The 11,844-nt window shown below is 32.3% G+C and overlaps 2 protein-coding genes across 3 annotated transcripts; one reads left to right on the top strand and one right to left on the bottom strand.

Moving 5' to 3' along the window:
* Nucleotides 1-568: 568 nt before the first annotated feature.
* On the bottom strand, nt 569-3,226 carry LOC110657713 (guanosine deaminase). Of its 2 annotated transcripts, XM_021815049.2 has the most exons (5): nt 2,947-3,210; nt 2,706-2,765; nt 2,399-2,589; nt 1,137-1,241; nt 569-1,051 (listed from the first exon to the last, which is right to left on the bottom strand). In XM_021815049.2, exons 1-5 carry the CDS (start codon nt 2,960-2,962, stop codon nt 863-865), a joined length of 561 nt encoding a protein of 186 aa, XP_021670741.2. In that variant the 5' UTR covers nt 2,963-3,210; the 3' UTR covers nt 569-862. The 2 variants fall into 2 exon arrangements, with proteins under 2 accessions (XP_021670741.2, XP_058000811.1); XM_058144828.1 differs by lacking the exon at nt 1,137-1,241 and having other exon boundaries at nt 2,947-3,226.
* A 7,663-nt stretch (nt 3,227-10,889) lies between these two features.
* LOC110643658 (uncharacterized) lies at nt 10,890-11,499 on the top strand. Its single transcript, XM_021796114.2, has 2 exons — nt 10,890-11,276; nt 11,359-11,499. Exons 1-2 carry the CDS (start codon nt 11,016-11,018, stop codon nt 11,443-11,445), a joined length of 348 nt encoding a protein of 115 aa, XP_021651806.1. The 5' UTR covers nt 10,890-11,015; the 3' UTR covers nt 11,446-11,499.
* The last annotated feature ends 345 nt before the right edge of the window (nt 11,500-11,844 follow it).

Genomic DNA, 11,844 nt, shown 5'->3' with positions numbered 1-11,844 from the left:
CGTGTTTCTAATTTGGCTTATGAGTTTTAGGTAATGTTCTTAAGCTAGGTTTCTAGTCTTATGCTGTAATGTTGGATTCCAGTGAATCCTTTAATATGTACGGGGCCTAGACTTAATCTGCAATGAAATACTACCTATTGAGAAAAAAAATAAATAAATAAATAAAATGAAGCCTTACAACCAACCTTAGCTGAGACTGTTCAAGACATCCTGGCTTTTGTTGTTATCTTTGAGAGTTGTACTTTTCATTTTGTTGGAAGAACTTCCAACGAATGTGCCCATCTGTTAGCTTCTAAAGCCATGAAGGATGAGGATTTCATGTTCAACCACATGGTTCAAGTTACCTTTGTGTCTGCTGTTTTGCCTTTATAGGCTTCGAATAGAAACACTCTCTCGACCTAAAAAAAAAAAGGTCTCGGCCTGATACTTTCCAAACTCTAATTTATTGAACTCATGGCCTTTTGACAACTTACCTGGACTTCTGCAGTCTTCCGATCATACACTCTGACATCACATTACATGTAGCGTTCATATTCAGCGGAAAAAGTACATAAGAGGGAAAGCAGAATTTTATGCAAATACAAAGTAAATCTTTCATTTAGGATTCCGCTGCCACTTCAGACAGTGAATGTGAAATAACACATCACATTATTAAACATGAATCTTTCATGGTAAGGTTCAGCTATCTCCATTGAATTGAAAAAGAACACGAAGACAGTCCAGATTCCCCACAGCAGAGGATATCAATCTTTAATATTGGATAAAGTGCAGGTCATTATTAAATGATCGCATTAAAAAGATGCTAACAGTTCAGAATGGAAGCAAAGTCAGTACCGTCCAATGAAAGAGGTGACTAAAAAGATCAATACATCCGAAATTTTTCCTTTGTTTTCTCAAAGACCTGTTCGGCAATAATGGCCCCATTACCATCTGCCCTTATAATCTCCAAATTAGCCTTTTGATAGTAGGCAGTACCTCGCAATGCATCCGCAATAAAATCATCAAAGCCAATGGCAATAGCTGCTTCAGCCTTGGCTCCATAAACCAACCTCTGACAACAAAACACTACAAACTGTTATGCCTTAAACCATGAAGACAAGAAACATAGGACACGACTAAATAAAAGCATAATACACCTTAATTCTTGAAAGGTGGACAGCACCGAAGCACATTGGGCATGGCTCACAAGAGGCATACAATTCACAGTCAGAAAGCTCAATCTTACCAAGTTTTTTACATGCCTGGCAAGGACACAAAACTGGATTCAGCAAGGGGAACGGCTTTCAATAGCACCATAACTGAGGTCTATAAGCATCTTACTGAAACAAATTCATCTCAATAAATATCACAACTAATAAGAATTGGCAAAAAAACAAAATATCCAGAGGTGCCTAATTCTGGGGTTATTGACAAGGACTAGTCAATATGAACTGGGCGTTGAAACTTGAAAGCAGCCAGTCAATATGAACAACAAATCAAGCAAATAAAATTTACATATCAACAGCTTAAGTTTCTGTCAGAAATGGAAATATTTCATTTCTATAGGACCACCATCATTCCTTCCTGCAAAACATCTTTCGTAACTTAAAAATGCTTGAAAACCCTACGTATCTAATCCAATAATTGCACAAAAATGGCTGTTAAAGTGACCACAAAAGAAAACCTCAGCACTTACTGCAATAGCATAACAAAGAAAGGCTAAGAGGGAAGTTCGCTATTGAACATAAACAGAGGTAAACAAGTTTAGAAAATGTTTGGAGCAAAACAAACAACAAATCAAGCTTCAAATGGTATAGCAAATAAACAGTAAGAAAAATAGCATATAAAACCCAGAAGAATATTTGGCAAGTGAAAAAATGATATTTATGGGTTAGCAGACAGGTAATTAAAAGTATCTGCTGAAGCAATATGGAAACAGGAAAGATAGAGATCTCTGGATTATCCAAGGATAATTTAAGATAAGGCGCATCTATGTTTAAAATGAAATAACTGCTTGAAATGGATTGAATAAGAAACGCCGTTAACTTGAAAAGTACAATTTCATAACAATATGACCATCAACATGCCAATTGTACTTCAAGGTATCTGTAGCATTTAGGGCATGAAGTGGCTAGATGTAGAAGTAATCAAATAGTCTACAACTTCTTATCCAACTGATACACCAGAGAGTACAGTTAGACAGTAGAACGCACTATAAAAATCAAAAGAGTTTAGTTCTGGTTTTGATTTGACTCTTTTCAAAAGATCCAGAAGCAAAATGAGGGGGGATGGCGTGTGCAGCGAGTAGGCTTAAGGGCTTATCTCTCTCCTCCTTAATCATCTAGTAGAGATGCAATATCGACAAGATAAATCAAAGAGATAAAAAGGGGGATCCTCATATTCAGGGTATCAATCTAACCTCCCTTATTGCAGTAACCTCTGCATGGGCAGTAGGATCTGTATTCCTCAAAACCAAGTTGTGACAACTGACAATCACCTCATCATTATGTACCACAACAGCACCAAAAGGACCACCATCCCCACATTCTACTCCTTTATAAGCTTCTTCGACTGCTTTAGTTAAGAATTTGTGATCTCTATCCTGCACAGCTGATTTAGCAAGCACAGATAAAAAGTAGTATGATGAGTATCTGGAACAACAATTGCGGAGGAAAAAAGTGGTGAAAAGAAAAAAGAAGCAGGTAAAGAAGGCGAAGAGGAAATACCTTCTTGATGACCAACAAATGCAGTGGCCACAGAGATGGTTCCATCCTTAGCTTCCACCACTGAAATATAAAAAATAGAAAAAGACTGATTTCAACATATTTGCGAATGTGGAAGAGTGAAATTGTTAATTAAACTAAAACCATAGGATTTTAAAACAGAATCAGAAGGCGAAAGAAATCGAGAACCTGAGGCATATTCCAAACAAGAGAAACATCAATGAGTAAAGAGTCTGCTACTTACCATTAGCGTCGTCCATGTCGATGATGGATGCCCCAGAAATGCAAATAGGTTAATTCGTACAAGAATCTTCCTCTTCTCTCTGTGGATTGAGATCCAATCAATACGTATATTTGGAGGTATGTTAATCAAAATACTCCCTTTTTGCAGAAAAGCATAGATGTGGAAATTTCGACCTAAAAAACCCCAAACTTGGGAGACCAGAAACGAAAACTGCTTCTATTTGGCAAATAGGGCCAGAAATAGAAACTTGGGATTTGTTAGCCTGTGCAGGCCTCCCGCCATACGGTCGGTTTAGTTTTGCACCAAATTGAATCGATAAAATCAGAAATTAAAAATTAAAAATTTTAAAAATTAAATCAAATTTATTATTAAAAGAAAATTGAATCAATTAAATAGATAAATATAGGTTTAGTTTGATTTTAAATGGATCAAATTAAATTTTATAAAATTTTATATTTCAACATTAAATCTCAATAATAAAAATATTAAAAAAAAATAAAAATTAAAACATAAAAATTGTAGTGTTTTCTTGATATATATATATATATATATTAGTAATTTTGATTCAATTTGATTTTTTTATTTTTTTATAAAAATAATCGAACTAAATTAAAATTATCAAGATTTATAAATTAAATTGAACCGATTAAATTTTAAAATCAAATTAATTAAATCAATTTGACTCAGTTCAATTTAATTTTTCGATTTAAATCAAAATCTGCTCTCCCCTGCTCGCTAATGGCCACCAATCGGGTGAATTTCGGTTCGTAATTGACAGTTTAGGGCCTGATCAATGGACAAATTGGACTTAAATTAACTAGCCGCGGCTTCAGCAAATTTTAGTTTTAGTCGGTTTCAATTTGATTTTGATCCGTTTTCATTTTAACTAGCAAAAGAGTCTCGTGGTACATCGGGTATAAATCAAACCGAAAATTTTATATTTGATTGATTTTGTTTGTATATAACATTGGATTTTTAAAATAAGAATACTAATAATAAAAAAAATATGAATATAAAATAATTTTAAGTTTTATATGACAATATAAAATATTTATTTTTAACAATTATATATAATTAAAAAAATAAACAAAAAAGAACATAATAAATATAGATAAATATTAATAAATAAATATCTCATAAAATTAGTAAGAATTACTTAAAAAGTTTACTACTAATATTAATATGATTGTACCGATTAATAAGGATAAGCAAAGTTTTTTTGAGAAAAAAAAAGTGTCCAAGCATTTTCACCGATTATTCTTACTCACTTTCTCAAGAGCTAATAAAAAAATAACGATAAATTTACATGCTAAAGAGTAATAGTAAAAAAAAATAATAATTGTAAAATCTAATAATTAACTTAATTAGGCGAAGCCTATTGGCCAATGATTTATCTGAAACTATTTCTACTTGGAACTTTATATCAACTATCAATGATGCAACAAATTCACCTCCTCTCAGGATTGACATCGAAAAACTCGTTTGATTTTCATTCACAAGGAAGAAACAAATTGATTTTTGAGCTGTAATCAACAAATTTTTAGCAATAGAATTATACACAAAAATACGTAAATGCAATAGAAGAAAGGCTATGTATCTCTTTCTAGGGGTGGTCTCATCAACCTCGAAAATGTGCAAAATTTTGAATGATAAATCATATGAATCTTCTACTATATTACTCAAAGAAACTATAAGTACTTTTTTGAACACCATGAATTTGTGTCATGAGAGAATGAATGTAATATTGATCTTTTGCATTAGATATTAAGTTGTTGGCAAATATTCCTGTTAAAAGACTGCATGTTTTAACTTATAAGATGATCAAAGCAGTTTATAAGTTCTAAAAATAAATTTATTACTTTTTTATAGTTTTTTTTGACTTATAAGTTAAAAAAAAAAAAACTGGAAGAACAAAGTTTTAACTCGTTTGATTTTCATTCACAAGGAAGAAACAAATTGATTTTTGAGCTGTAATCAACAAATTTTTAGCAATAGAATTATACACAAAAATACGTAAATGCAATAGAAGAAAGGCTATGTATCTCTTTCTAGGGGTGGTCTCATCAACCTCGAAAATGTGCAAAATTTTGAATGATAAATCACATGAATCTTCTACTATATTACTCAAAGAAACTATAAGTACTTTATTGAACACCATGAATTTGTGTCATGAGAGAATGAATGTAATATTGATATTTTGCATTAGATATTAAGTTGTTGGTAAATATTCCTGTTAAAAGACTGCATGTTTTAACTTATAAGATGATCAAAGCAGTTTATAAGTTCTAAAAATAAATTTATTACTTTTTTATAGTTTTTTTTTACTTATAAGTTAAAAAAAAAAATTGGAAGAACAAAGTTTTAAATTTTTTTCACAAATCTTATTTAATATATTTTTAATTATTTTAATAATAATTATATTTATAAGTTATTTTTTACTAAACATATTAATTACTTATCAACCACTTATAAATATTATAACTAAACATATAATTACTTAAAATTTTAAATATTTATAAATTTAAATTTACTTATAAATTAATTTTTATAAATTAAATCAAATAATACCTAAATCAGCAATTAAACATCTAAAAATAACCAAGAACGCTATGCCACTTTTATTAGCTAGGTCGGTGTAAAAGTTCTCCTTTTTTCTTCCCCATGCATTGCCCTTCAGCTTACACCCCCTTCCCTTTCAGCTCATACTCCCTTCACTTCTCCATTTTGTTTTTCTCTTAATTTCATTTTCCTTCTTCATTTTCTCTTCTATCGAGGCTTTTGTTTCCCAAGAAAAAGTGAAAATCACAGTTCCACACAGCAACCATAGGCATCGAATGCAATCGCTCACGCCTCACCACCATCGTCTTCCTATCCATTGCCCTTGCCTTCCTCTATCACTCTGCTCAACAAAATCACAGTCCCTCCCTCCATCTACAACGCCCTTGAAGGACAATTGACTTCTCTTTTTCCCTTTATCAATCTCCTTTCTTTGTCCTTCCAAGTCTCAACTTCTCTTCTTTCCTTTAATGGTCTAAACTTCCTTTATCCTCTCAAGTCTCGACTTCCTCTATTCGCGACAAAATCCCCTAGATTGCTATTGAATTATTGGTGACTAAAATGTATTTTGAATTTTCTTTTCTGGTTGTAAGTAAAATGAATTTCCTTAGTAATATGTTTCAGTTAGGCATTGTTCACTAGAACAATTAATTGGGATTTTCCTTTAATGTATAACATACAAAATTACCCGTACAATATGGCAAATTGTTATTATCATTTTATTTTATAAAATTTAATTAGTTTTTTCATAAGCTATAAAATTTAATTAGTTAAAAATAAAAATAAAATTTATTCCTCTCATTTTGTAAATATAAGCTTTTTTTTTCTATTTGTCTCAAATTATAATTCACTTCCATTTTCAAAGTAGTTAGTTTATTAGTTCTCTAATATGTTAATCTTTAATGTATATTTTTATTAATAAATATCCTAATCGCTTTTTTTTGGTAAAAGAATATTTGAAATATTATTGGAAAAGATAGCATGGAAAATGTTATTTAATTATTTTAAAATTTAACTAGTAAATTATAAAAAAAAAATTAAAAAGCAAAAAAAAGTTTGGCATTGTGTCAGAGAATTGAGAAAAAAAATTATACAAACAATGTCTTAGTTATCATTAGACTAAAAAAAAAATTAATCAAAAAACACTTAAAAGAAAAATGGTGTTTGAAAACGGTGGAGTGTGTAATGGAATCGTAGAAGGGTCATTGGTGGATCCAGACTCTTATAAAAAAATATATAATTTTAAAAGAATGTGTAAAGAAGTAAATTAAAAAAAAAAATCCAATCCTTAGTTTGTTATTATGAACAGTGACAAGGGTCAAATTTTAGAATGCATTTAATAGCTTACTTGATTTAATTATTGAGTGTAACTGATATTCGATAGCTAATAGTTGGTAGTTGACGGTCGATAATAATCAGCTTATGTTAAGTATTTAATAAAATTATATTTAGTTATTAATATGGATATATAATGTCACGACCCAACCTATGGGCCAGACCGGCACTAGGACCTGGGCCAGCCTAAAGCCCCCGAAGCCCGTAGTAAGCCTAACTATTCATTAATCTAACTCTAAGGCCCATTTGGGCCCAATATCAAGAAATCAATCGAACGGAGTCCAGTCATAAAGTGGACCTTTCAACGGGGAGTTTTTGGATCACCCGACCTGTAAACAAAATATATCATTAATTGGGGAGCTCAGCTCACCCTCCACATACTCATTAGCATAAAAATAAATGGGAGCTCAGCTCCCTCATCCAATCCATCAAACAGGCATATCATTATATGTTTACAGATCCAACATGATAATAATATTACAGACCAAAATCAAATAAATACTTCTAACACATGCGGAAATTCTAGGAGTTAATAAAATTACACAAACATTGATAAACAACCTGCGAGGAAAGGAAGCATGTTAACCTCAAAAATATCCTCCTGTGGCCTGGAAAAATATTGAACAGAAGTGAGCGTTCAACTCAGAGAGTAAAATATCAATTTTAACCATAATCTCTATAACTATCTAAAACTAATGCACCCTGTAGAGTGAAATGCAACATCAACAATATTTTCACATCATAACATCAAAAAGGTAATCTGGAGCACTCACACACCCAGTAACATCAATCATAATATATATGGGAGCTGATCCCCTATACAGCTCTCTTAATTCCAATCGTGCAAATAAGAACTCAAATTTCGGACTTCCACTTAATAACCAAATCGGGGTCCCAACGAAGAACTCAAGCCGTGTCTACCTCGAAGGACTGGGTCGCAGCGAAGATCTCAAGCCGTGTCTACCCGTCCTATCCATAGTCCACACCACATCACACGCACGCCAACGTACGCACACTGCTCCAAATTACCACAACAACATCCATGGCACTTTAACAGTTATCAATGCAACATAAATCGTGCCTAGAGTTTAACTACATAAATATATGCATATAAGTGATGCATGGGTATGCTTGAACATATAATAATAGTGAAATTACAATTAAAATTAATATTTTACTCACAGACTTGACAACGGTTACTGTGGCGGTTGGGCAGAGGAAGAAGGTTGTCCCAGCTCACCTGACAATTACATTATAATTATTTAATACAAATGACTCAATACAATCAAGAAAAGACCAATTACGTCCTAAGTCATGCCGAAAATTCGGCAGAGTCTCCCCTATACCTAGGACTTACCCAACCTGCAAAATAGCTCAAAACACACTTCTATATTCACAATCCATATATCCACAACTCAATCACATCACACAGCCCCTCCTGGGCCCATCCAATCAGTCATCCATCACAATATGTAAAATTTCAATTTAGTCCTTATAATTGATCATTTTTGCAAAAACTACCCAAACAAGCTCTAAAAATTCTAAAACTTTGCCCCGCTGTCCTTAGCAATATCACTAGGCTATTGCAAAAAGAATCATAATTTTCTGAGCTACCACGAATATTTTATGAATTTTTAATCCTATTTAAGCACTAGAAAATTACGAAAAAGTAAGGTTCGGGTTTACCTTTGCCGATTCCGACTTCGGGAACGCTCGACGCGTCGACAATGGGGTAGCCAAAACCTCGGTCCAATTCGGAGACTTTTCTGCGTAACGGTGCATCGGCGAAATTTGCAGACCCGGTCAACTGTCGAATTTCCGCGAATTGAGGATACCTACACGAAGCCCACAACACGGGGGTTAGTACATAAATTTTTCAGAAATTTCTAAGCTCATTTAATGCTCGGAAAAACACTGCGAAGTTTTGTGGGACCCACTGAAAAACGGTGTCGGAAAAATTCGAAATTTATGTCTCCGCGAAGCTCTCGACGAGTGGAACGCTCTGGTATTCTCGATTTTCTCGTGGGATTCACGGTTTGCGAGAAATCTAGCCCGAAAGTCAAAATGAGCTAAAACTTCCCGAGCAAAAATTGGACAAACCGCTCAATGGATTTCGGCGTTCTTGGTGTCTATGGAAAGCTCTCGACGAGTAGATGATTTTAGACACAAGACCCGGTCCAATTGGTGGCCGGATCGGCCGGATTTTGGCCAGGAAGTCGAAACGTCGCAAGCGCGAGGGAGGAGAGTTCGCGCGCGTTTTCCGGCGGTTTGGGGCGGCGGCCGGCCGGGGGAAGGAGGTGGGACGGTGCGCCTGTGAGCTGGGGTGGCGGGGGAGGTGGCTGGCCGGCGGGCTGGGGCGGGAGGAGAGAGAAAATGGGAGAAAGAGAGAAGGAGGAGGAGACGCGCGCGGGAGGAAGAAAAAGGGGAGGGAGCCGATCCGATTCGATCTGTCCGATCCGGTCTGGTTCGATTCTGCCGGTTCGATTCGAAATATAAAATTTTAAATTTTTACTATGCCTCGGGACCGAAAACGAGGTCCAAAAATTCCAAAAAAATTTCAGAAAACTCAGAAAAATTCGTAGACTCCAAATATATTTTTAGTTTTGCCACGTGGTCTTTAAATTAATTTTTAAAAATCATCAAAGTTTATATTTTCGGAAAATCGAACCTGATTTTTAAGACCTGAAAAATCTCAAATAATTTCTTAAAATTTAAATAAAATTAAAATATCAAAAATACTCATAAAATAATAAAATTTAAAATTTTGGGGTGTTACATATAAAGTAAATATATAATTAATTTATTTGTTATATCATATATTTATTTTATTATTAAATTAAATATATTTTATTAATTTATTATATCATATCATTTTATTTATTATTAAAATGTTATTTATTTTATTAGTTTATCATTGTGTTTCAAAATTAAATTACGGAGTACTTGATCATAAAAGACATTTCTAAAAAAAAAAAATTAATAGAGCAATAATGCTGCTGCGTAAAAATTATTTTTACATAAGTAAATAATTTCATATATTTTTTACATTAAATACTTGAATGATTATATAACTAAAATTAAGTTTTAACATTATTAAATTTAATAAAAAAATATTTAAACAATTAAACGGTGTTAAAATAAGAGATTTGAAGGACTAATGTTCCCAATTCATAAAGCGAAAAGGATTATTTTTGTGAAAAAATAAAATAAATATTTAATAATTAATAAAATAAATATTTAATAATTCTAAAATAACTATATTTTTAAAGTTGATATAAATTGTTGCAGTTTGCCATTTTATTAATTTTTTATATTTATTACTTTGATTCAGTCGATTTAAATATATATTAATTATTTAAATACCTATCAGTTATCAATTTATTCCAACAGTTAAACCAAACACTCCTTAAATGTTAACTTAATGTCGTGGATATTTTTATATTTATTATATTAATATAATTAATAAATATAAAATATTTTAATTCTATTTTATATTAATATATCTAATATAAAAATTATAATTATTCAAGTAATGGGTGAGTAGACAAATAACTTATGAATTGATAATAAACTATGGTATAGATTTTATATGTTTAACAGATTTAAATGAATTATTCGGTAGAATGGTAATAATTGACCTGTAATATTTCAATATAGTTTCCATTGATCTACAATTAATTTGTAATAATGAGTTTTTAAGATTTTCATAGGTGATCGGCCATACAACAAATGAAAAATAAAGAGAAAAAAAATAAAAAATAAAAAAATTTATTTTTATTAAATAAAATATTATATTTTAATATAAATTTTATCTAATTTAATCAGTTAGATAAAATTACAATCAATTTCAGGAGTATAATTTAAATTGTTAAAACAAAAAATTTGAATTAAAATATAAATTTATAAAAGTATTAGAATTTTGATGTAATTAGATTTTATTTTTTTATATAAATAAAAATAATTAACTAATTTGATGCACGTGCTTTGCTTAAAAGCTAGCAGATTATAATTATAATTATAATTATAAATAAAATTATAGATAAGGTTTTTGGAGGAAGGAAGGCCATCAACGGCGTCCATGGAGATCATTGAGATTTTGATTTTGAGGCCATCATCCACTCTCATCTGATGCTTCTTGAGTTCTGACTCTGTGTGAGTAAGCGTGATTGTGGACTGCTATGTACATTGTAAAGGCAAGCCTACTGAAGCCGGCGGGAGTAGTAGGGAGGCCTCGTTGTGTTCCACGTCCTGCATTCATGTTTTGCGGGAAAACACTCGCAATCTCAAAATCGTCATCGTCATCATCATCTGCTCCCATTGCTACTCAATCTTCGCTGCTCCCTTCTGCCGTATTGCCCGTTACTCCGGTCCTCAAACCTCTAGGGCTTCCCCCCTCCCCTGAATTGGGCCTTCTCTCTCTCCTTTTTGTCCTATCTACGGTATATGCTATCTACGGTGTTTTTTTTTTTTTTTGGTTTATAATGTTATATACATATTTCAATTTGTCACATGTTGCTGTAGGCTATCGGAGCAATATTCTCCTTGGCTATCATTTCCATTCCAACTGTAAATGTAAACGATTCTCCTTTTGGTTTGAGGTTTGAATAATCCTTTTCTCTATTCCTAATGTGTTAATATGATCCAGGCTTTTAGAAAATTGGTTGTTTCTATGCACAAATTGTCCCGTGTCCTATCTAAAGAGATTCCTGAAACTCTGTCTTCCCTCAAACTCTCAGAAAATTGACTGTAGAAGAGTAACGTAAAAACAAAAATACTGAAATGAGTTAGAATTTTGGATAATTATAAAAAGTGGTGAGGGAACACATAAACGCTGTTTAAAATAACGTAAAAAAAAATGCTATTTAAAATAGAGTCCCAAAGAAAATGCTATTTAAAATAGCGTCCCCATGGACTACCCTGTTTCGTGCCCGTTTCAGCAGCAAAATGCTATTTATAGTAGCGTCCCAGCGAGGCCTTCTCCACACGCACGCTATGCAGCAAGCCAAA

The sequence above is a fragment of the Hevea brasiliensis genome, chromosome 4 (assembly GCF_030052815.1).
Source record: "Hevea brasiliensis isolate MT/VB/25A 57/8 chromosome 4, ASM3005281v1, whole genome shotgun sequence".
Taxonomy (NCBI): Eukaryota; Viridiplantae; Streptophyta; class Magnoliopsida; order Malpighiales; family Euphorbiaceae; genus Hevea; species Hevea brasiliensis.
This window is presented reverse-complemented; position numbering and strand designations above follow the sequence as displayed.

What these genes read in the sequence shown, in the direction of transcription:
- LOC110643658 (XM_021796114.2), top strand. Translation starts at nt 11,016, where the DNA reads ATGTACATTGTAAAGGCAAGCCTACTGAAGCCGGCGGGAGTAGTAGGG. An exon ending in TCCTTTTTGTCCTATCTACG is followed by an intron (nt 11,277 to 11,358) that starts GTATATGCTATC and finishes ATGTTGCTGTAG; the next exon opens with GCTATCGGAGCAATATTCTC.
- LOC110657713 (XM_021815049.2), bottom strand. An exon ending in ATTTGTTGGTCATCAAGAAG is followed by an intron (nt 2,590 to 2,705) that starts GTATTTCCTCTT and finishes TTGCTAAATCAG; the next exon opens with CTGTGCAGGATAGAGATCAC. An exon ending in TCCACCTTTCAAGAATTAAG is followed by an intron (nt 1,052 to 1,136) that starts GTGTATTATGCT and finishes TTTTGTTGTCAG; the next exon opens with AGGTTGGTTTATGGAGCCAA.